Source organism: Daktulosphaira vitifoliae, unplaced genomic scaffold, assembly GCF_025091365.1.
Source record: "Daktulosphaira vitifoliae isolate Bord-2020 unplaced genomic scaffold, ASM2509136v1 Scaffold_2, whole genome shotgun sequence".
NCBI lineage: Eukaryota > Metazoa > Arthropoda > Insecta > Hemiptera > Phylloxeridae > Daktulosphaira > Daktulosphaira vitifoliae.
The window spans coordinates 10,557,931-10,582,395 of record NW_026099573.1 but is presented as its reverse complement, the minus strand read 5'-3'; the positions used below and the strand labels follow the sequence as shown (position 1 = coordinate 10,582,395).

The 24,465-nt window shown below is 27.2% G+C and overlaps 3 protein-coding genes across 6 annotated transcripts; 1 reads left to right on the top strand and 2 right to left on the bottom strand.

Moving 5' to 3' along the window:
* The first annotated feature begins 233 nt into the window (after positions 1–233).
* Positions 234–7,832, top strand: LOC126897499 (uncharacterized). Of its 3 annotated transcripts, XM_050671156.1 has the most exons (8): positions 237–2,142; positions 2,828–2,990; positions 4,067–4,178; positions 4,902–5,096; positions 6,592–6,702; positions 7,163–7,267; positions 7,324–7,467; positions 7,530–7,832. In XM_050671156.1, exons 1-8 carry the CDS (start codon positions 807–809, stop codon positions 7,611–7,613), a joined length of 2,250 nt encoding a protein of 749 aa, XP_050527113.1. In that variant the 5' UTR covers positions 237–806; the 3' UTR covers positions 7,614–7,832. The 3 variants fall into 3 exon arrangements, 2 of the variants coding, with proteins under 2 accessions (XP_050527113.1, XP_050527115.1); XR_007702116.1 differs by lacking the exon at positions 7,530–7,832 and having other exon boundaries at positions 234–2,142; positions 6,592–6,691; positions 7,324–7,462; XM_050671158.1 differs by lacking the exon at positions 6,592–6,702 and having other exon boundaries at positions 239–2,142; positions 7,530–7,830.
* Positions 7,833–13,295: 5,463 nt separating this feature from the next.
* LOC126897500 (sterol carrier protein 2) lies at positions 13,296–18,278 on the bottom strand. The gene is made up of 9 exons (XM_050671159.1): positions 17,891–18,278; positions 17,264–17,393; positions 16,461–16,654; positions 16,214–16,404; positions 15,619–15,856; positions 15,298–15,553; positions 14,511–14,664; positions 13,830–14,065; positions 13,296–13,759 (listed from the first exon to the last, which is right to left on the bottom strand). The coding sequence occupies exons 1-9, from the start codon at positions 17,933–17,935 to the stop codon at positions 13,569–13,571; spliced, it is 1,635 nt and encodes a 544-aa protein (XP_050527116.1). The 5' UTR covers positions 17,936–18,278; the 3' UTR covers positions 13,296–13,568.
* A 2,057-nt stretch (positions 18,279–20,335) lies between these two features.
* Positions 20,336–23,848, bottom strand: LOC126897509 (ras-related protein Rab-14-like). Of its 2 annotated transcripts, XM_050671184.1 has the most exons (8): positions 23,523–23,848; positions 23,157–23,173; positions 22,688–22,809; positions 22,422–22,548; positions 22,249–22,366; positions 21,416–21,534; positions 21,282–21,350; positions 20,336–20,690 (listed from the first exon to the last, which is right to left on the bottom strand). In XM_050671184.1, exons 3-8 carry the CDS (start codon positions 22,785–22,787, stop codon positions 20,591–20,593), a joined length of 633 nt encoding a protein of 210 aa, XP_050527141.1. In that variant the 5' UTR covers positions 22,788–22,809; positions 23,157–23,173; positions 23,523–23,848; the 3' UTR covers positions 20,336–20,590. The 2 variants fall into 2 exon arrangements, with proteins under 2 accessions (XP_050527141.1, XP_050527140.1); XM_050671183.1 differs by lacking the exon at positions 23,157–23,173 and having other exon boundaries at positions 23,523–23,847.
* Between the last annotated feature and the right edge of the window lie 617 nt (positions 23,849–24,465).

The window sequence follows — 24,465 nt, the reverse complement described above, 5'->3', positions numbered from 1 at the left end:
GTTAAGAAATTTAAGGCGCTCAGTTTTCTAATTTTGGATTAGGATTAGTTACCTCAAGCCCTCTACAATTCTCATAACTAACTTTACTACTCGATGTTTGCCTTTTATTTATATTAAAATAACTAAAAATGAATTTTTAATTTTTATTACGAAATAGATCATAAAAACAATATCTGTTTATTTTAGATGAGCACATAAAGATATAAATTGGCAATCCTACCAAAGACGTATAGTAATTAAACTGAGTATTTCAAACTCGATTTACAAAGCATTTCTTGGGAATTTTTTTCGTCGTCGTTAATAAAGTATAGTTTATGACAGTACGCGAGTTTTTTCTTAATGAACTTTTTTAACTTTTTATAAGCAATGGCAATTCGTCAAATAAAATGCATTTGTTACAAAATCAAATACAATTCTGGTTAGTTAGTTATGAATGATATTGAAGAAAGTCATTGAAGGTGCCAGACAGGGAACTAAAAAGAACAGGAAAGATAAGGAGGGAATATGAAAGAAGAGTGTTTTTATTTCGGCTGAGAGATGTTTTCGGCCAATGGACTACGCAGAACTGCAGCAATACGTGTGTAACCAAAAAAATGTTCAATGCACAATTTTCGTAAGGTGACGTCAACGCGCTCAGAACTGCTGGCGGCACGTGACACCCCGACGGCCGTACGTGGTTTTTGTATTTTTCATCGACCAAAAATAGACGCCGTCGGCCGGTGCCAACGCGACGACTACTGTTACCGTAGCGCGCTACGTTTGCACAGTACGTACGCGGACCCGGTAACGGCAGCAGCGTCCACGCAATGGCGTCGGCCACGGCTTTGTCGCAGCCGCCGCCGTCGCACGCGCGCGGCAGGCGAACGAGAAAACTGTTCGCGGCGTCCGCACTTTTTTCCCGGTGGTTTCGTCGTCGGGGCACGGCCGGGAGACAGGCCGCCGAAGATTCCGCTTGGTTCCGCGACAACTTGCAACTGATCCGGCAGGCGTACGCGGCCGAACAGAACAAACCGGGCTACGAGACGGTGGCGTACGATCGTCATAGACCTCCGTCTATGACAGGCCGCTCTTGGTGCAGACGTAGTGCTCGATGGTCGGGCAGTACCACGACCGTTTACAGTTTCGATTATTTCGATGCGGCCAACGCCCGTAATAATAACATTAACGGCGATGGCGAACCGGTAGAATATATCGATGCATTAGCGGCCACCACCTTACCGGCCGGGCTACACCGTCGTCGAAAGCCCCCGGCAAAACTGCCTCCGTCAGCCAACGATACGGCCAAACGAACTGCGACAAAGCCAACCGTTGAAATGCCGCCACAAACCGCCGTCACCGACACCAATCTAATCTCCGCTGTTCCTAGCACAACCGCCACCATCCCGGGCACGACGACGGGTACGCGAACCAGAAGAAAAAAGTATAGAGCCCCACCGCCGCCTACGACGCCAGTGGTTCCCGAGTCGGCGACGACGTCGCTCAAAAAACGTGCGCACCGCAAAGGGCCCGCGCCAAAGCCACCCGATACGGCGGTGGCGACTGCAAGTCGACAAGTGCCGAAAGCCGAAGTTCAGCGTACGCCCAAGACGATCGTTGGAGTTACCCCGCAAACGTCGCACACGAGTACTGCCGTGCGCGGAATGGCGGCAGACGAAAAAGACAGGCTCAGGCGACGGGTAGACAAAATAGAGAAACGTTTGACTGAAAAAACGCCGACCGGATACGGCCGACCCGCGTCGGCCGTGTACACCGAAATGGCAGTGACCAACATAACCGAACTGGACAGGCGTGCGGCCGAGATATGCAAGTCGCTGAGCGAGTCCACTGAAGCCGCTCGCCGACTGTCTGCGTCCTTATCGGTTGTCGTTAAAAAACCCGACGAGAGGAACCGTCCCGTTAGCGCTTTTGTGTTGCCGTCGTCCCGAGAAGTCGGGACGACTTCCGAAATCCGCCGGAATCGTGTGGAATTTTTCGAAAGGCTGAAACCACTCGGAAATAACGACGAAATTGTTTCCTCTCCGGCAGTAGTCGAAACAACTACAAACGTACCTAAAAAAGTCACTAAAACCTCATTGGGTACGCAGACTACTGGCCGTCGTCCAGTGAACAGGTCCAAGGCGGCGAGTACAACCAAACAGAACGGTAAACATGTTAGTTTGTGTGTCTAAAGCAAAACTGAAACATTGAAGATTTAGAGGACTTTGGTCGGTTATGGTTTTTCAAACAGAAAAATGTTTTTATTTCAATTGGTTTTAAGTAAAGTTTTTTTTACAGAGATTTCTTTTAGTTTCAATTTTTTTTTTTCTAAAACCATTTTGTACAATAAGGTTTATTTGCTAATATTTTAATTCAAATATAGAAATAATATTCAAATATAATAAACCATACAGTTTTAAAAATATAACGCATTCGAACGTGTTTTGTTTTGTTCATCTTAAAAAAGATGAACGTGTAAAATAATGTCTAGAATTTGGTTGTAATGATTTATTTGTAAAAAATCGTAAAATATCATTTGGGTTTCATTGCATTCGAAACACTTAGAACGGTTTCGTTAAAATTATGATTTCTCTTTCTTTTTTTTTAACAAAAGATAATAATAATTATTTGAAATATGTACACCGTTAAATAATGTTTTTAAATGTTTTTTTTTTTTAATATTTACCCTATTCTTGGAAAATAAAACGTACTGAGTTGGTATCTAACTGACTTTGAAAATGTTAGACAAATAAAATGTAAATTTCAATCTACAACATACGCACTTGTATAATGTTCCAGTGTTTCAGTAGAATTATTTTTAGATATTATTATAATTTATTTTATAATTCAGAACTGGCTGCGGAGGAAAAAAAAAGTTGTTATCAAGAACTTATTGCAATAGAAAACCAAAACGACCTCGTCACCTGTGATAGTCAATTCGAATGCGCTGTATGTCTTTGCGTTTACAAAAGCGACGGTATTATGCTACGCGATTGTTTACATGTATTTTGTAGGTAAGTAAATTTAAATTGGAACTTATTCGTCAGAACAACTTTATTTACATTTAAATATACAGAGTGATACGCCTGCCATTCGTTTTCTCTTAAAACTGCAATTATGTTAAGACAATTATTTTTAGTTCCATATATTTCTCGATTTATCAGTTATTGATTAGTTTTATACATAGTCACATAACATGATAGTATTTAATGTTAAGCCCTTAAAAAATATATTGTATTTTTAACTAGTATATTAAATAGGATAACCACTGGTCGATAACAACTTTTGGAACACTATTTTGAAAATTATTGACATTTTTATATCAAGTCTGAAGGAGGATTGCAGTCAAGAATGATCTGATGAAAACGATTGTCATATCCGCACCTCACATCCTATCCATATATTAAAATGGCAATGACTTCTGAAATAATGGATCAAAAGTTGCTATTGGCCAGTTCTTAATTTTCTTAATTTGACTTTTTATTTTATATGTTAGTGAATTATGATGTTTTCTTTAAAAATAATAATGTTGGCATCCTTATAAGGTATAAGGGATGAAAGGAAAAGTCATAACTAATAAATCAATAAATACGCAAAACTCGAAAAATACCCAAAATAATCTTCTTAACGTAATTATATTTTAAGAGAAATCGAGTGCAGCTAAAATAGTCACTGTGTATACGCAGTGTTGACGTAAAATGTAAACAAACCGTTATGCGAGTGTTTTTTATACAAAGTGATTTATTAAGGGGTCTTTTATTATCTCACTTATTTTCATGAACCATAGTAAACATAAGATAAAAATTTGTCTAAATTAAATTTTAATCTATACGTTCTCATGAAAAAATTATTATTTAACGAAAATATGGAGAAAGGTTAGATTTATCAAGCATACTACACGCTTAATAAAACACCGTATACATTATGGAAATCATTATTATGAAACTTTCGCCCGTAAATTATTATTTATGGTCACAATAAAGTTAATTTTTTTTTTATTAGATTTTTAATGTATTTCACATAATTTGGTTTTTGTTTATCAATTTTTTCACAAAAACATTAACGAAGATACTTTATGGGTTGTTCTTAGACCTTGTTTACAGATGACCATTAAACATTCAGATGATGAACAAGTGAAATGTCCTTATATAGATCCCCAATATTCATGTACTGGAGTGCTGCAACATCGAGAAATTAAAAGAGTAAGTACAATATAAAGCTACCGGTCATTAAAAAATTGTATTGTGACAATTTTTTAGTATACAATCTATTGTATACGTCGAGTTTGTGTCGTCATTTTCAACTTTCTGATGTTAGTAATTTAGCATTAGTCAAATGCTAAAAAACAATACACTGATATAATTAACTTTTCAAACGCGTTTAAAATCAGAGAAATCAATTTTCCTGATAAGATAATAGACAAGTAAAGGAAGTTGTGTCATTATGTCATAATGAGTAAGGCTGTCCTCATCAAGGTTAACATTATCGTGAGAATATTACGAAGTTACAACGAAAAAAAATGAGCGTTGAAAACATTTGGTTTTCATTCTCTATACGATTCCCAAAACCTTCACCTCATCTCATCTTCACTAAACAAAGTCAATGTGTACGTTCTAAACTAATCATTTTAATTGCTTTTTGAGATCTCTCGTTCAATAATATCTGCACTTTACCCAACGATTTTCAAATAGCTTAATTATACTATTTTATTAAAGGCTGCTTTTAATTGGAGAATTTGAAAGCAATTCATTTGTATTGAATTACAGACTCCAATCAATCGAAAGTTGAGAGGCAGCTCTGCGTCCGACTTTGAATCCGCGATTCAATAATAAATCATTACCAGTAGTTGTTGTAGGAAAAAATTTTAATTTAAGTCTAAAATTAAAAACCCATTGAAAGATTTACTAGATTTTTGTTTCGTATAGATACTAGGAACGGACGATGAATACGAAAAGTACCTACAAAAGTCTGTCGAAAAAGCCAGACAGCTGTTGGCCAAAGGCGGGTCGTTCCAATGCAGGCGGCCGGATTGTTCAGGGTGGTGTTTAATCGATGACAAAAGATTAGTATTGGAGTTCAAATGCCCCGTTTGTGGATCCATTACTTGTGTTCGGTGCGAGGTAAGTGTCTACTATCAGTTTTTTTCTTTTACTCGGTTTACTTATTAAGATCACAAATTTCAAAGGCCAAGGTTTAAATCGCAGTTAAAGAGACCAGAGTACCGTGATAATTGTGAAATAATAACTCTTTTCTTTCATTTAAATATAAAAGTAATTTATTGTTCTTATATTAGATACTTTCGTTTCATAGCTCTCTGTATCTGTGATCATAATTATAGCTAGAGATCAATTAAATTTTTTCCGAAATTCTAAAATCTTTTTACGTGCGGTGGTGTCGAAAATGGGCGAAGTGCCATGAGAGCAGTTGCCGAGTCAAAATGCGGAAGAGCAAAAGTCTCATGTTGCACCCTATCCCCAATTAAATCTGACGACAAAAATTATGGCTGTAAATAAAATTATAACTGATCAAAATCTAGGTTTTTTTTTTAATAATTTGATTTTAAAGAAATCATTTATTTTCAGTTTATTGTTAATTTATTTTAAAGTTCCCCAGAGAACATCCAGAACGTGATCCAGAAATCACGTTCCCTTCTTCATACCTATTTGTTCTTCTAATTATATTTATAATTAGCCAATTAAACGTTTAATAAAAAATGCCAATGAAGACCCTTCTTCAATTTCAATTAAACATTTATTTTATATACTTTTGTTTAAATTATTGTTTTTTTTTAATGTTTATTATTTTTATATTACTGTTTTTCTTTTTTTTTTGCTTGTTTGTTTTGTTTTATTTTCTGTAACTATATTTTTATATAATAGGGGTCAAACCCGTTGACTAAATAAATAAATAAATTGATTACAAATATTGTAATTATCCAATAGTATTGTGATTATATTATCAATTGTACCCTAGCAGATTTTATTTAAATCTTATATCAATAAATTATTTTAATTTTAATTTTTAATTTAGTAAAATGTATTCTGCTTAAACAATTGATTTCGAGTGTCCCATAAATTTAAATAGATAGTTTTACAAGGTTAATAATAAGATAACTTTTTCATGTATTGTAATGAATAACATAATTATAGTTAATTATTAATTTAATAATATATAATAATATCAATAATTATAAATAATATATTGAAAAATAAATAATATGCATATCAAGGATAAATTTTATAAATTATCGAATGTTTTTTTTTATATAATCGATAGCCAAACAAAAATAAAGCAGCTTTACCCGTTTTTTAGTTTCCTAACAATTATGAGAACCAATTTTTGCCTCCTCTTATGTAAAAATTAGTTACGGTGCCCCGCCAATGTTTAACAGAAATTAAACTAATTGCTTATACAATATATTTTAAGTTTAAAAAAATTGTCCTGACGATTTGTCTTCAATGAGTCAATGAGCCACTAAAAAACTTTAAAATGTTGCATTGTTGACGTTGTTTGTACTGATATTGCGATACGTCAAATCATAAAAGACAAGTCGTTTGGATAAATAATCATTCAATATTCTCTAGTGAATGAAATTAATTGTATATCGTTTTAAAGGAAGCAGGTTTCTCAGAATGTGTTCAAGAAAACATTTTCTCGAAAAAAGCAAGTTGCAACTCTACACCTTACCCTAAAAAATGGCAAAATTTCAAAAAAAGTATAATTAAAGTAACTAACTCACGCTATAGATAATCTCAGAAAAATTTAATCCCCATCAAACGATTATTGAAATAATGGATAAAAAAAAATATATATATATATATGATTTTTTATGTTTTATTGTTGACCCAGTTCGATCTGCACAAAAAACAAATTTTCGATATAACTAATATCTATTTATTATACAGGGAGACATAAATTTGGTAAGACACATTTCTCAGAACCTATTTAAAATTTTTTTAAACTTAATTTGTAAGCTTTGCTATAGAATATTAAACCATTAATAAGTTAAAAAAACTACCTATTTTCGATATTTAAAATCGGAGTTCAAGATTTTAATTTCTAAATCTGATTATTTCTCTAGTTGAAAACTACGAAAACTAGACCTCAACTAGATCTCTCTAGTTGAGTAAAAATAAAATTAAAAAATTAATTTTACTAAGCTATAACAATATTTGTTCATTTACAGAAGATTCACAAACCCGGACAATTATGTGAAAAGCTGCAACGAAAAACAACCAATTTGAATTTCGTTAGTGGCGAAAGTTCTTCTGATATAAAGGCCGTAGTCAAGGTAATTATTAAAGATAAATTTCAAATACAACAAATATTTTGTTTTTTATATTCTAGGATCTAGTTGAATGCGGCGAAGCCATGGAGTGTCCTGGTTGTAACACCATTATAAGTAAACAAAAAGGTTGCGATTGGCTCTTGTGCACTGTCTGCTCGACTGAAATATGTTGGGCTACCAAAGGACCAAGATGGGGTCCTAAAGTAAAATTGAAATTGAGTAAAACTATTACAATGAATTATTGAGATAATTATTTTACTTTTAGGGGAAAGGTGATACATCAGCTGGATGTCAATGTGGCATACCACCCGGTCGAAGATGTCACGTTAGTTGCAATTATTGTCATTAATTTAAACTTTATAATTGAAGAATATAAAATCGTGCATTTTTAATACTTTTAATAATTTTTATCATATATTTTTCGTAAATTATTTAATTATGTATATGTTGTCGAGTGTATAAAAAATTAAGAATAATTTATCGTTCAAACAAAATGTTTGCTCAAAAGTTTTTATTTAATTATATAGGTAATTATAATAAAATAATAAAATTTCCTTATAGCTTCGATGCGAAGCTGAGAAGGTATTAGTTTTACTATATGTTTTTTTTTTTATTTATTTTTATATTTTGTATCTGTTACCAATTTTTCTAAGCTCTCATTGGACCGATTTCTTTCAACGATACGTCAAAAGATCACAAATCGTATCTAGTCGAAGACATTACCCTCAAAAATTGAAAAAATTTCCCTCGTTCCCCGTAAATGGGGGAAACCTCCAAAAAAATTACAAATTTAAAAATCGCTAATTTTTTCAATTTTTTTTTCTTAAAACTGCCATTACTTTTTCAAAAATGAACGAATTAATATATTTTTTTTTATATAGATGCATGATATCATTACCTTTCATTTGGTATATATTTTTTTTAAATCTGACCCTTTACCTGCCCACAGGGGGATTTAAAATGACAACTTTATCAACTTAACTTTTGAAAGTGTTCCGGAAGGTCTGACACTTTTATATATATATATCTTAAATTAAAGCTAATGTAATTTACTTTATTATGAAAAAAAAAATCGGACTTTATTTTGTCTTTATGGTGAAAATGGCTACCAAATGCTATTTTTGTGTGAAAATTCTCGATTTTATTTTTTTAATTTTTAACTTTATAATGCTATAACTTATTGAAAAGTGTATGAATCAACAAAATTATTTTATGAGATATAATATTTTTTAATAATCCCTTTTTCATTCGACATACTTTATCTTAATCGGGATATTAATAAGGGAATAGCAGATCATGTAGCTTTTGGAATAATCCACCAATTTTTTTTTAATTAAATTAAAATTAAACACTATCTAAAAATTTGCATCGAAGCTTTTTTTTTATAGTGATTATAATCACTGTCAGATATCATTATACTAGATACAACTATGCCACGTCACCACTGTGCCGCGACTCCCTTGTGTTGGGTTTATTTAATATTAATATATTCATAAATGTATAAATAAGAAATATTGATAGAGACATATTACTATTTTTATATTACATCTCAGATAAAAATATTTTATAATTCAATGGTTTAGGTAATGAAAAAGTATTAACTTTGTTATGGATCCACATAAAGTTTTTAAATAGTTCGCCTATTTGACAAAAGGTGTTGTCTTAGAGCAAATGATTTTTTTAATATTAGTAACATTTTATATGTAGCACAATATATAGGGCACTAATCCAAATTACTCATAAGTTATTAAACGTAAAGATTTTGTTTTAATTTTGAAAGATGATTGAATAAACGTAAAACTTATTAATGAACAAAACTATTTTTCAAATTCAAATCAGAACTATTCTATATTAAGGTTATAAAAACTTAATTTCATTTTTGTACTTCCAATTTAAAATCAAATGTTCTTCTATTTTTCTCGTAGTTACAACGAAACTTAACTTGTTACTGCGAGACATTGTAGAAAATAAAAGCTTAGTATTTCGAATATGTCAACTGCAATTAAAAAATACAACGTAGGTGTTTTTACTTCGTAGACAGTAAATAACTGCTGTTAAACAACAATAGTTACATACATCAATAATATAAATGTAAGGAAGTCCAATTGTAAACAATAAAAATACAAATTTAGAATTGACTAAACCTACTCAATTTACTATTGTTTGTTATGTTTTGGATATCTATCATAATTTCCATATGTATTAAATAATACTTAAATGATACATTTTTAAAATTTAATAAAATTAATTTAATAAAAAAAATGAATTGCTAAAACTTATGAGAATCAATAAATTAAGTATGGTCAATTTTAACTTTTTATTCAAGTTTCAGCGTTGACGGATTAAAACTAAAACATAACTTTTTTTTCAATTAATTCGTCTAAAAAAAAATAATAAATATTTAATATTAATCACGATGAATTATTCAAATGAACAAAAAATTAGACTTTTTATAAAAATAATTTTTCACAATATTTATTTTAATAATTAAAACTTTTAGTTTAGACTTTCAAGTTACTAAAAAGGCCTGAACTATTAGTCACACTTGTTTAATATTCCATAAATTTGAAAGATAGTACATTTATTATTAAACTTTTTATTTATTATATTAAAAATCCCAATGCTTACAAGAAATTTTTACATTAATTTTAAATTATTAAAGTAATAAAAATTATTTCATTTATTAAACTAAACTTTTTAAAAAAAAATCATCTGATATTTAAAATTTTTTTCAAATAATACAAACTTTAATTTTCGATGAAAAATTTAGTTACTAATAAACACAACAAGGAATAAAAACTATATTCTCTACTTTTGAGTACTGAACTAAACAAATTTTCAGCTTTAGTAAGGTGTCCACTATACATTATCGAAATTCTTCTCATTTATATTAAGCCGTTCTGGATGAGAGCCAAGCGTCGTCTCGACTGTACGCCGACTTGTTTTAGAATTTCTATAAATTGTGTCTGTTTAAATAGGTAAGTAAATTAATACTGTAACTTTAAATTCCAGTTAACAATAAATTATTTTACAGCTGACGTAAAAAATTAGTTACTATATTAGTTATTAAAAGTTTAAAGTAAATTAACTATTAAAATAACAAAAAAAAAAATTATTAGTGAATTAATATCACATAAAAATTAACTGAAACCCCACTATGTATTATTTATGAATTATGATTAGTTAATTATAATAATATTTTATAAAGAGCGTCATCAAAAATTTTTCACGGGAAACAATATATTTTTTAAATATTTGGTTTTACTGTAGAAATGAATGTTGAAGGAAGAAGAGGTAGAGAAAGACCAAAAAAGAGATGGAGAGATGTTATTAAATGCGATATGAGGACAGCTGATATGAGCGTAGAGGATGCGGGAGATCGTATTAAGTGGAAGTTTAGGATAAGTAGTTGGGATTATGGTGAGGAAGAAAAAGATGAAGATTTGGTTTAACTTTTCACTTAACTGTTTCAGTGATGACTGGGGTCCTTGGTCAGATAACCACGCTTTTTTGGATGCCTCGCCATAAGCGCAACAAGAAGAAGCTAAACCCCCTCAGTAGAAGAAAAGATCAAAGGGGCAATTGACTTCTTTGACAACACTGCGTATGCCCATGTATTTCATATTAATTTAAACACATACATGATTTTACTAAAAACCAATAAATAACAAGAAAAAACTTTATATGATCCCTGCAATACTTTCTAAAACAAGCCACTGGATTTTAGAAGTAATTCTTAAAGCAAGATTCTAATTTTCTGTGGTCATAGCAACAATTATTTATATAACGCTGAAGATAAATTTTCAATAACTCAATATTTACCAAAGGATTTATTTATTTACAAAAACAAAATAGGTAAAACGCAATAGCCTAAAATCTATTTGCTTATAAACAAATGAACTAATTTTTAATGAAAAGAAAAACGCCTACTTGGAATTATAATGTTTACACCTTATTACAACTGCTGATCAGTAAAATTTATTATACTATTAATTAATTGGCACGAATATTTTACGAAGAATTTAAAAAAAATGCAACTCGAAACAACTCTTTTATGACGAAACGTCAATGTTATAATAATAACTATAATGAAAATTAGCCGACCATTTTATTTTTTAATTAAAGTATTACAATAAAGATAAACCATTCACAATACTAACTTTAAAAATTTATAGTATAAAAAAATATTTTATGGTATTCTAGATTTGCCTATGTGAGGCTATGTGTCCTTGTACCACTCTTCATAATACGCTGTTGAAATTGTAAAACATATTCATTACATTACATTAATTGGTCATGAAAATGTTAACCCTAACTTATTTTTAAAACCAAGCAAAGTTTAATACACAAAAATAAACAATAATTGTAAATGTTTAATATTCCCTCAACTAAATTAAACAAAGACGTTCTTTGAGATTTAAAACAATTGTGTATATAATAATAATAATTAGGTTTATAAATTAAGCATACCAAAACCCATGACTAAAATTTAGAATAAATCAAAGAAATTGATTACGTCTAAATTTTAGACGTCCTCGCCTAAGATAAAATCTAGTTTTCTCATGATATTTAATGATGTCTGTAAAAATTTTGATGTGGTGGCGGATGCGTTCGATTGTACAATCCAGTAAACACATTGCGTTCAGGAAAGTTATTTTCATCCTTTCTCTGGTAAAAGGTGTAATTTTTAATATGTTCCGGAAAGCTGTTCACAATTCTATCCATTTCCGAGTTTATTATGCTGGCGTTGGCATTACGTATCGTCAATCCAAGCCCAGTGTCATCAATGGCCAAGAAATGAGCGCCACCATTAAAAAAAGGGTACGTATGAAAATCGGCATAACAAGCAATAGTCACCATGAGTCCAATATTTCGGCTAAAACCATTCCTTACTTCGTCTATCACTATTTTGTCCGATAACACACCGTAGAAATCCATCGCTTTTTTAGGTCCATTGAAAACTGGTATATACACCTTAGCTGCTAGAGTCGGTCCGATGAACTGTATAAATAAAAACATCATACTTAGAAATATGACTAAAAACCATCGACCTAGCTTATCCATTGTTTAAATGGTAAATGATAAATAACAGACAATACAATAACTGGCTGATACAGTTTACACATCATAGGTAATCCGAGTACGCGAGTTTCACTCGTAGTATCCAATTACTTCATAATAATTAGCCTGTAATTAAATCCATAACTGTTTCAATTACTTTTTGATTATCTAAACTTATAATGAATCTCGTGCATTACAAAAACAAATTAAGATATCTAAATGATTAGATCAAAATTTCTCAATTAAAATACAAATGTTTAATGTCTATAAAGAAAATTATTTAAAAAAATTATGATCATTTCTTTTAAATGAATCCATTCTAAAATGTAAAATACATTGACAGTTTTTGAGTCGAGAGCTATACTTTTGAATCGCTTTAAAAAAATTTGATCTTTACATAACTTAATTCCTGTGAAATTTCTGGTGTTGTTATATAAGTGTTAGTAAAACACGTAAGTGAAATATATTTGAAAATCATCTATAGTAGATCATAAAAGTATTACAAAGAATGATTTTAATAATTGTCTGGTGGAAATATTACGTGTAATATTATATTAATTATAGTATTCATTAATACTATGTACTATTAATACTAGTATTAATTATACTTACCAAAGGACGAGAGTCATCTAAATTTTATTATTTCATAAGGCTTTAATTGATAATTATAATAATTTACACTTACACAGTGAATTCGTTCACATTTATTTGTTAGGCAGATTTATTAATTGTACAATCTGTGACTAATGGCATTGTTTTATAGAAAAAAAATGAAAAATATATAAATGAAATTTAACATCGTAAATATTTTTTTTTTAAATAGAAAAAATAAATATTAAAATAAATCTAAGGATAATTAATGGACACAACAACTTATGACATATTTACCTTTAATTGTATAAATAGAATAACATTAGGAGATTTGATTCAAGGAACATACAAGTATTATTTTACCTATTATCAATACACCTTTAATAGATAGCAATTTAATTTATTTTAATCTTATCACATCAGACTTATTCCCAATAACAGGTCGAAAATGAAAATAAAAACAAGTATAATATTTAACAAATTACATCCAAAATTATAAAAATTCAATCTAGAAACTTGATCCCATTAAAATAACAGTAATGTAATTTAAAAAGTAGTCCACACCATACCACATACATAAATATATATATATATATTTATAAAAATTCCAATTAAATTAACCTTAAATACAAACAATAATAACAAAAAAATATTATAATTTTGATCGTAGTTCTGCTATTTTATGTCCCATTAAATTTTGCAAATCGACCAGTTTTAAAGCTAGTCCCATATTTCCCTGAATTTTAATTTTACCTTGAAAGAAAGCTTTTTGGGGATTTAACTTTCCTACTATTAAGTCAACAACATCATCATCCTTCATGGTGAATGTAACATCAGGTTTTTCTGAAAGAATTTTTAATATATTAATATCATTAATTATGTATTATTTTTGTTATTATACTCTATTCATTACCTTTTCCATAAAATGTTACACTGCCTTTTCCATGTTTAGCATTTATAATCCACATTCCTTCTTGTCCACTACTATTTCTAACTTTAAAACAATATATTCCACGAACTTTTTCAATACTATTTTCTTTATCATCAAGCATAGCTTGTTCTAAGAGTTTTAGTGCCTTGTGTACTTTAAAGTTTGATGGATCCTTATCCGTATTAAGTTTATTTGTTTGTTCTGGCTTAGATAATTTTCTAAAATATCAAAAATATAAAATTTACTAACTATAATATTTATTATACAATAATCAACAAGATATATCCCTAATCACTCCATTTTTTATTTTGTTTATCAAAAATATGCTATTAAATTTCAATAGGAAAATTTGATTTTTGTACTTCAAAAATATAATTTTCCATAAGACATCTATAAATATGTTTTTGCTCTCTGGAAAGATATCATAAATTGATATAAATTTTGGAAAATAACCACAGACATTATGCTTATAAACAATAAATAATAGAACCATATATGAAATAAATATTATTACACAAAAACTTTATCAAACATAACAAAAATCTTCTTATTAAAGTTTAAAGAATCGAGTTAGATGGACCATTAGTGGTAGATACAACTATTTGCCTTTAAATAACCCATTTATAGGTATTTGACACTATAATAGTAAAAAATAATTCATACGGAGCTAAATTTGGGAATCCATGGCGATAGACAGCAACTATAACAGCACCACCTAAACCAATATTTTGTTGTAGTCCAAGTTTTGCGCCAGGGACTTGTCTCTTATCAGCTTTCCCTAGAAGTTGCCAATAAAGTTCGCTACACTGTGCAATACCTAAATAAATTTTATACATTTAGAAAATAATATTATAATAAAAATAAAATATTCAATCATGGGTATTGCAAATAATATTTTAAGTAATAATATACACAAATTTTCTCCAAAAAAATACTTAGTGATTTTTATTACCATCTATAATCAGTGATAAACTGTAATTGTTGATAATGGTATTATAAGATAAAATCATGATCAAACAATTATTATACAAAAATTCAATTGAAACTATTATAACTCAGGTACAAAAAGACAGTATAAGTTAAGATATTAATCTCAAAATTAAAATGACTTTGAAGTAATTAATTATCAACAAGAACATTCTATTGTTCTTACAATTTCTATTAAAAACAATTTATAATTTTTTTTATCTAAAAATGGAAGCAAATAGATTGTTGATAAAAAAATTTCATTATAAAATTTATCAATTCATTATGATTTTATAAACACAAAATGGTTATCCAAAAATATTATAGAAATATTCTATATTTTTCACATTATTTAAAAATTATTTTGCCATTTTTAACTCTTTAGCAAGTAAAAATTTGATTTCTAATTCAAAGAAGCTTGAATTAAGGATTAAAAAAAAAATTTTAAATTAATACAACTGTTATGCAGATAATAAGTCATTACCTGTAGCACCTAAAGGATGACCTTTAGATATCAATCCACCACTAGGATTTACTACTACACGTCCTCCATAAGTATTGGCACCTGACTCTACAAATTCTCCTGCTTTGCCAGGTTCACATAGACCTAACGCTTCATATGTAAGTAATTCATTTGCAGAAAAGCAATCATGCAATTCAACTACATCAATATCACTTGGTTTAATTTTAGTTTTATTAAATAATTTACTAGCAGCCAATTTAGTCATATCATATCCTACCTAAAATAGACATGAAATCTTAACTTAAAAGCTTATTATTAACTATATATTTTAAAGTAATTTACAATTTTAACACAGCTTTTGTCTGTAAATGTTGTTGGTGGATCTGTAGTCATTTCCATACCAACAATTTCAATAGCTTGTGCCTGAAGATTATTTTCAATGACAAAACGTTCTGAAGCTAAAATGGCAGCAGCAGAACCATCAGAAGTTGGACAACATTGTAATTTTGTTAATGGTCCAAATACTTGAGGTGACTGCAATATTTCTTGTAAAGAGTATTCTTTTTGGAATTGTGAATATCTAAAAGAATAAAAATATGAAATAAAATTAATACTTAGTAACTGATCATTTAAAAAATTGATTCTAATAGATTTGATATGAAAAATTAAAGACCAGAATATAGAAATTTTAATTTAAAAAAAATATTTATAATGGTTTTCACACAATTAAAATATTAATTTAACATTTTATGTATAATATTATAAATTGAAAGTGATTTAATACATTATTGTTCAATAATCTATAACATTAGAAAGAAATATAGCTATAATATTATGTATAAACAAATTAACACATTTTTACTCATTAAAAATGTAATATTCAATCATTTATTTAATTTTTTGAATAGAAAATTGAAATTATAAAATAAAAACTTACGGATTATTTACAGAATGTTTATGATTTTTATAAGCAATTTTAGCAAGAGTTTCTGGTCTAACATTATATTTTTTCATGTATTCTAAAGCTGCATTTCCAAAAAGTTGAGCAGTTATTGGCGAAGCATCTAATCCTACAATATCACCCATTAAAGAAACATGTTTATCCATTGGATTTGTTCTATCTAAATACTAATTTTTTAAATTTATAAAAATCATAATAAACTTTTACTAGCTTTAAACCATACCTTTGCTGATAATGACCCACGTTCCATCTTTTCGAAACCTAGCGCAAGAACACAATCAGCATTCTGAGATTCAATAATTTGTTTTGCTAAATATAATGCTGTAGACCCAGTTGAGCAATTATTATGGACATTGTAAACAGGAATTCCAGTCATTCCCACTTCATACAATGCTCGTTGACCACATGTTGAATCACCTAGAATAATTTAAAATAAGTTAATATTTGAAGCACTTAAAGCTGAAGGGATATAAATGATAAAAAATTAATTTTGAAATAATTGAATTAAAAGTATGTGAAATGCTATCTTTTCGATATAGTTGATAAAGAGAATTTGGATGAATTAGAAATTTAATAAAATTTTATATATTTATTTAAATTAATAAAAAATAACTTCATAGAGTTTAATAATTAAAAATTTAGGCTTGAATACTTTGAATTGTAGTTTGCCTCCAGCTATAGAATGTGTAGTAGAAATAAAAATTTAAAACTTAAAAGTTATATTTTATAATAACCTCTTTAAATTATGAATAAAAATTTCAACATATTATATAATTATTGTATTACTATTTGTATGCTTATTTAAGCTAATATACATATTATATACAAAATATTAATTTTGATTAAATTTTTTTATTTGGTGTCATTTATTATTATTTTTTATTTAATGATAGAAGGTTTAAATAATCAAAGTTCTACAGCAAGGATAAAATAGGATATAAGTTTCGTTTAGTTTCAAGTTAGCTATATTTATTTGTTGATAAAATGTAAAAAGAGTAATAGAATACTAATAATGAATAAAATTACCATATACATAACCAACACATGCTTGGTCTACTTTTTGTATATTAATGTTAGCATCATTTAATGCTTTAGTAACTGCTTCCACGGCCATTTGAGGATAATCAAAGTCATCTCTACGGCCCGGTTTTTCAAACTAAAATAATTTACAATAATTAACAGATACTAGAAATTCAATATATTTTAATATAAAATAAATTCTTGTTAATATTCATTTAGATAGTATGCAAAAAATGTATGAACCTTATAAATTATGAATATCAAGTATCAAAAGATAACATAAAAAAAAATTTGAATGATAAAATAAGAAAGTATACCCTACATATTATATAACAAGACATAGGATAAGCTACTATAAAACTAATATTAAATGTACTTCTTAAAAATAAAATAAATATCCTATATAATACATAGGACATTTATTGTATTTATTATAAAATCTATTTAATTTTATCTATGATATTTTTATTTCATTAAAAATTTTATTAAGGTTTTATTTTATATATTTTTTAAACAACTGAAAAAAAATAAATTTTTGAAACTTGATACTCCATTTTTAAATAAAAATCAAATGCTAATTTCATTTTTAAATATTAGTAAAATTTTAATTCATTTTATTATTTCATCCTTTACCTTGGTCATTCCAACGCCAACGACATATACTTTAGGTTTCGACATGTTTTTCACAGTTTCTTCTTGAGTAATTAAATAAATACAAAAAATTAATAGCAAAAATGCTATGAAGATAAATAATAATGTGAGTTTAAGATTAATTTTTGAGGCTTCTTTGAGTTTCACTAAAGTGAAAGGATGATTAATGAGGATGTACAAAATCCAGAATGACTGAACTATCGGTTGGCCTTCCAATCAAGTTGTGTTTCTACAGTGGCTACTTACGGTTTAATATTTTACGATTATTAACACATAATGAGCTGATAGGAGGACTTCTGACGTGTACATAAGATAATAAGTATAAACAAGTATAAATTGTGCCCGGCAAAATCAGGTGGCACACGGAAGGAAAAGTTAGGTAAAACATATTTTTTTAGCATTCTGGTCTTTCTTATCAGTTGAATCGCTGACGTCAATAATTTATAGAATCATAACAAATTGACAGCGATTATTATTAATTTTTTTCAAGTTAAAGGCTTTTATTTTAGTATACATTCAAAACCGATCTGAAATTATAAGAATTGAAACTACCGTTAGACATTACTTTAGGACCACGAACATATCCCATGTAAAGGTTGATTATAAAAATGTTTACCTTCATTTAGTGACTTATATAGAAAAAATTACTGTTAAGGTTAAAACTTTGTTAATTATTGGATTATTAAAGAAATTTTCAAAAATAAAAATAAAAAATTTTCAAAATAAAAAATGTTTAATATTTATTTTGATATCTTTCATATCTTTCAAGATGTCAAATTAAATCGTTTGTTTCAAAAAAATCTCAAAAATTGAATTTTGCATGAGATAGGAATGTCTGAATTCAATAGAGTAACCAGGAATTTTGTTTGGCAGGAGGATTTCTTTTTTTGGCTTATTATATAATCTTACCTAGCACTAAAGTTACATATTGTTAGTAGTATTTTTACTAAACTTTTTTTGGAGGCCTAGATCCGCCTATCCACCAACAAACACCTATGCCAAAGGGAGTATATAGAACCTTTAATCCCCTTCTTTACTATACCACTGCCTTAATCACTTAAAAAAATTGTTATTCTTTCATTTATTATTAATGTATTAGGACTGAGTAATCTTAAACCTGGTAATGAGAAATACATTTTTTATCAAAATTAAATCATCATTAAATAATAACAAAAATTAATTTGTATGATGTTTTTATAATTGTTAGAATTAATAATTTCAATAAATTTGGTTCATAAGTACAATTTTTATAGTGATTACATTTTTACTCAATTACTTAGTATGAAAAAATTTAATATTTTAAGCAATAATACACTAGAAATGTTATTTCCAATACACAGAATTCTCATTAAAAACTACGAGACATTAAATTTTTTCAAAATATATCCCTATATCCCCTAAATTTTTTTATAAAAAAAAAAGTTTAAAAGTTACATTTGTGAGGCTCATATATTACATCTGTAATTATTTTCAGTTATGTTTCTTATCAATTATTTTCAAGTAGTTCCTAAAAAAATCTTTTTTTTTTTTAATTGATTAATCTTATTTTTTAATATAAGATGATTTTAAAATATATTTGACTGAAGTGATATATTTTTTATATTGTTCAGTTAGTTTTTTCAGCTGAAACAACAAAGAAATAATTAAAAAAAAATTTATTGGTAGTAAAATTTAAAGTAGTTTATTCTGTAAAAAAGTTTTTTACAAAATTGTTTTTGAGATTCTATTTTTTAACAACATAATAGTAAATGAATCTTCTATAGAAAAATAATTTATTAAATTTTAAAAACTAAATCCTCTAGTAACGACTGACATTCCAGCTTAATAAAAAATGGAATGTGAGCTGAATTATTTATAATTAAAAGCTATATGCATCAAACTAATATTATTCAGTATTTATTTTACTTTATTTGTTCAATTGTAACATTACCGAGAAGTAAAACAAGTGTTCGCAGTATGATCATTAAACAAGGTTTGTAATTTAATATTCAGGCAACAAGTGGTTGGTATAAGTAATTTAACTAGGTAATTTATAAAAAAAGTTAAAGAATGGGGAAATTGTGCATATATTTTCACAATTTTATAACATTTATTAAAAACTATATTATAACTTTAGAAAAAAACACAATCGGAAATTAATTATTAAGTATGATTTTAGATGTTTTATCTAAAACATAACTCTACAACTGTTATAGGATGAATTGATTGATATTAAATAATTTTTTTATTTATTGATGATTTATATTAATAAATATTTACCACTAAGTCAATATCAATAAATTAGAACCAAAGATTAAGGCTTAAAATATAATTAATAAATTAAAGAATTTTAATATTAAAAACAAATTTATTTAAATAATATATTAAATATATAGCTACATACATTAATATGTATTTTTTTTTATATAAAATGTGTGTATGTGTATGTGTGTGAGTAGGTATGTGTTCAAAATAAACCATACGTACACACATATTTATATATATATATAAAACCACAAACAATAATACCTATAATGAATGTCTTAAAATGGTTATTACTGTAGACAAAATAATATAATAATATTAACATCATGATATACGATACAAGATTTCATCCTGTAGAAGATCACTGAAATAATTTAAAGGATTACACAGAGGATAGTTTTTTGTTAACGCTAGAGTACAATTATTCATTCATGTGTTTTAACATTGCATGCACGTTTTATCCTTTTCAACATTGGGATTAACTTCACATGAAAGAATTTTTTGTTGAACTCCAGAATCTGCAGCATTTAAATCCAACCTGAAAAAATCATGATATTTAAAATATATTATTAACTTAAATACTAATTTATAAAAATAAATTTTCTATAATACCAATTACATCTTTAAATGTATTCAAGAAATGTTTAGTGTTCAAGTTTAAAATTCTTTAACATTATAAACAAATTTCTCTTTACATACATTTTTTTTTTTTAATTAGTACATTTTAATGAAATAGATATTTGAAATTTTTATATTAATAATAAATTTTTTTTAGTATTAAAAAAATTAGATTTTCTAAAAAAGGGTAGCATAATAAATACATGTTCCATACAATACTTTTTAGTCATTTAATTTTAGTTCTCCCAAATAATTATATAGCAAAGAATAATTTTTTTCAAAAATATATAGATTTTTATTAATCAGTCTTTTATGGCTCTAGTTATATAATTTGAATTATGAAATAATTATACAATTTAGAAATGTCAAGTCACCGATTTTTTGAAAATGTTTTTTGTTAAATTTTATAATTATACAGTGGTCAGTTTCATAAACTACTCAATTACACAAATTGAAAAATAAAAAGTTTGATTAAATTTAAACAAATAATGAAAAAAATATGAACAGTTACCTTCCATCTTGTATACACTCATAAATTATTTGAGCAGTTTTCAAAAATGCATCTTCTACGTATTCACCACTTAAATAAACAAGGAAATATAAATAAATAAATAATTTTGTAGTAATTCTCTTTACTAAACTTACGTTTTAGCACTAGCTTCCAAAAACATCAAACCATTTTCTTCAGCAAACTGCTTGGCTTCTTCATAAGATACATCACGATTAGCTTCCATATCCAGTTTATTTCCAATTAAATAAATAACCTAAAACATTTATAATTTTTTAAAATAAATTCAGTTACATTTGAATTGATTTTTATTTGAAGGGCAAATTATCAATGTTTTACTTCTAAAAATATCAGTAATGAATTAAATATTAATTTTTACTGTAAAAATAGTGCAGAATTTTTACTAAAAAAATTACCTTTATTATTTATTATTAAAATCAGTACTAACACAACTAAAAAATTATTAAAATAAAATTTTAAAAATAATAATATAATTCACCACCAAAATAATTACACTATAAAAGTGATTATTTGTACAACACAATTAAGACAAATCGGTAAAATAGTTATGTTCAGTAACTATTGATTATTGCTGATAACTAATATTGGTTGATATTGAATTTAGATTTACGTATTGGTCTGGTAATAACTTTTACATTATAACATAGTCATAAATGTTTTCTCATGCAATATCTAAAATAAATTGTAATATAAATTGAGATTTTTTAACTATCCTCATACAAATAATTTAAATACATTTAGTTTCTCAATACATTTCTGTACTATTCTCCCTTAATGTAATATAAATCTCTAATTAAATTTTTATCCCATTCTCTTGGTTAAAATATATTTCCTTCAATAAAAAATGTTAACCAATTCTTTTTATAATATATTTGTTTAAACCAAATTGCATTCAATGCAAAGTGATATATTTATGTTTGATACTAAACATAAAAGTTTAATTTCTTACTGTGCCAGGATTTGTTAAATTACGAGTATCAGACAACCAACTACTAAGATGATTATAAGATGACCGCCTAGTAATATCATACACCATCAATGCTCCTGCTGCTCCACGATAATAGGATCTAATAAAACCATAATAAGTAATTTAAAATAAATGACTTAATGAAATAAACAAACCTAGTGACAGCTCGGAAACGCTCTTGTCCAGCTGTATCCCAAATTTGAAGTTTAATTTTTTTGCCAGATACTTCAATAATTCTAGTACCAAATTCAACTCCAATAGTATGAGGGCAATCAGCAGTGACTGAAACATAAAAATTATGCATGCTATCAATAATATATGTATTATTTGTTCAACAAAATCATTTAAATATTAATACAATTATCTAAGATCTATATCTTTAAACATTTGTGGCATATTATTTGTTTAAATAGTATCATACATTTTTGTTCAGTGAATTGATGCAGTAAACATGATTTACCAACTCCCATGTCACCAACAATAATATATTTGAATATATATGAATACTGGGAGGAAGACATCTTGATTGTAGTTATAATTTATCTGAAAACAAATTAATAATAATAATTAAAATATCATCAAAAATTTGATAAATTTTAAAACATGGAATAATATATATGAATATAAAAATATACAAAATTCTATTAAGTATTATTTTTTTAATTTTCTTATAAACTCATTAAATAAAACATTGTTATAGCAATGTTATAATTAAATGGTTGGATTGTAGGTAATGGTTCAGTTTACTGAAATTTTTTCTATTAATAACAATAATAGTAAAACGATTTTTCTAGTTTAAATATATTTGCAAATAATCTAAAAATGAAATCTGTTTTTTTCTAAAAATACATTACGAGTAGTTATAATATTTTTTAAAAAATGACACTTGCCTGGTTGTTGTATTGATCTTTAAAAAAAAAAAAAAAGGACGAAAAATTATATTTTACCGTAACACAGAATTTTATATGTTTGTAAAAATTTTAATTTTGTTAACTTGTAAAAAACAAAAATGCAGAATAACAATATTTTGATTAAAAACAAAAGTAAAAAACATCAACATTAATTTTTTTTATTATTCTATAGATAAATTTTATCAAATCTCACCAAAAAAACATATCACAAAAACATTTATTGTTTAATAATTTACTAAATAACAGCACATCTGTTAAAGTAGAGTAGAGTCTACTTAAGTAAAAATAGATTTTTTTTTTATAATATTATACTGAAAACGCAAACGGGAAAAATTATAAACTTACCAATTTTATAAAATTAATTATACTACGGCTTTACGTAGCTGTAGCAAACGTTATGAACAGAATTCGAAAAGACAGAACGTCTGATAACTCACAGAATTTACGACGTACACCGGTTGAAATACATACACGATTAAATTTTTCGATTACACAGATTAAATTTTAAATTATATTATAGTTTTAATGACAGAAAATCGTATAAAACATATAATAACGAAAACTGTAATATTAACAACTTATTTATTATGGACACCTGTGCAGCTAACAAAAACTTTTAGAACACTACACTAATCACCACACTTGGTATGATATTGTATTGTTGTTGAATGCTTAACAGTTAACAGTTAATACCTAGTACCAACCATAGATATACAACCGTAACACCTGATAAGGAAATTTAACTTTCCTCCTCTGTCTACCCCACCTAACTATACAAATGTTGCGTACTGTACCCACCCAAAACATATAGTAAAGTAACCGTTTTAAAAAATATTAAATGAGCTTAATAACATGTATAAAAGATAACATATTGAATAATTTATCACGAATTCTAAATATTGAATACATTTTAGCTTCGATGCGAGTCTGAGAAGGTATTAGTTTTACTATGATGTGTTTTTTTTCTTTTTTTTTTGTGTCTCTTACCACTTTTTCTCAGCTATATCTTAAATTAAAGCTAATGTAACATACTTTATCATGGAAAAAAAAATTTTGGACTTTATTTTGTCTTCACGGTGAAAATGACTACCGATTGCTATTTTTGTGTGAAAATTCTCGATTTTATATTTTTAACGTTATAATGCTATAACTTATTGATAAGTGTATGGATCAATACAATTATTTTATGAGAAATAATATTTATATCCCTCTTTCATTCGACATACTTTTTTAGCTTCGATGCGAAGCTGAGAAGGTATTGGTTTTACTATGATGTGTTTTTTTTTTT

Bases quoted from the DNA above. Each gene is read 5' to 3' on its own strand.
- LOC126897499 (XM_050671156.1), top strand. From the start codon at position 807: ATGGCGTCGGCCACGGCTTTGTCGCAGCCGCCGCCGTCGCACGCGCGC. The intron at 2,143-2,827 runs GTAAACATGTTA...TTTATAATTCAG, and splicing joins GAGTACAACCAAACAGAACG to AACTGGCTGCGGAGGAAAAA. The intron at 5,097-6,591 runs GTAAGTGTCTAC...ATCGTTTTAAAG, and splicing joins TTACTTGTGTTCGGTGCGAG to GAAGCAGGTTTCTCAGAATG.
- LOC126897500 (XM_050671159.1), bottom strand. From the start codon at position 17,935: ATGTCGAAACCTAAAGTATATGTCGTTGGCGTTGGAATGACCAAG. The intron at 16,405-16,460 runs GTATGGTTTAAA...TTAAAAAATTAG, and splicing joins GTGGGTCATTATCAGCAAAG to TATTTAGATAGAACAAATCC. The intron at 14,665-15,297 runs GTAATGACTTAT...AAATTTATTTAG, and splicing joins TCATCCTTTAGGTGCTACAG to GTATTGCACAGTGTAGCGAA.
- LOC126897509 (XM_050671184.1), bottom strand. From the start codon at position 22,787: ATGTCTTCCTCCCAGTATTCATATATATTCAAATATATTATTGTTGGT. The intron at 21,351-21,415 runs GTAAGTTTAGTA...TGTTTATTTAAG, and splicing joins TTGGAAGCTAGTGCTAAAAC to TGGTGAATACGTAGAAGATG. The intron at 20,691-21,281 runs GTAACTGTTCAT...TGATTTTTTCAG, and splicing joins GAGTGTATACAAGATGGAAG to GTTGGATTTAAATGCTGCAG.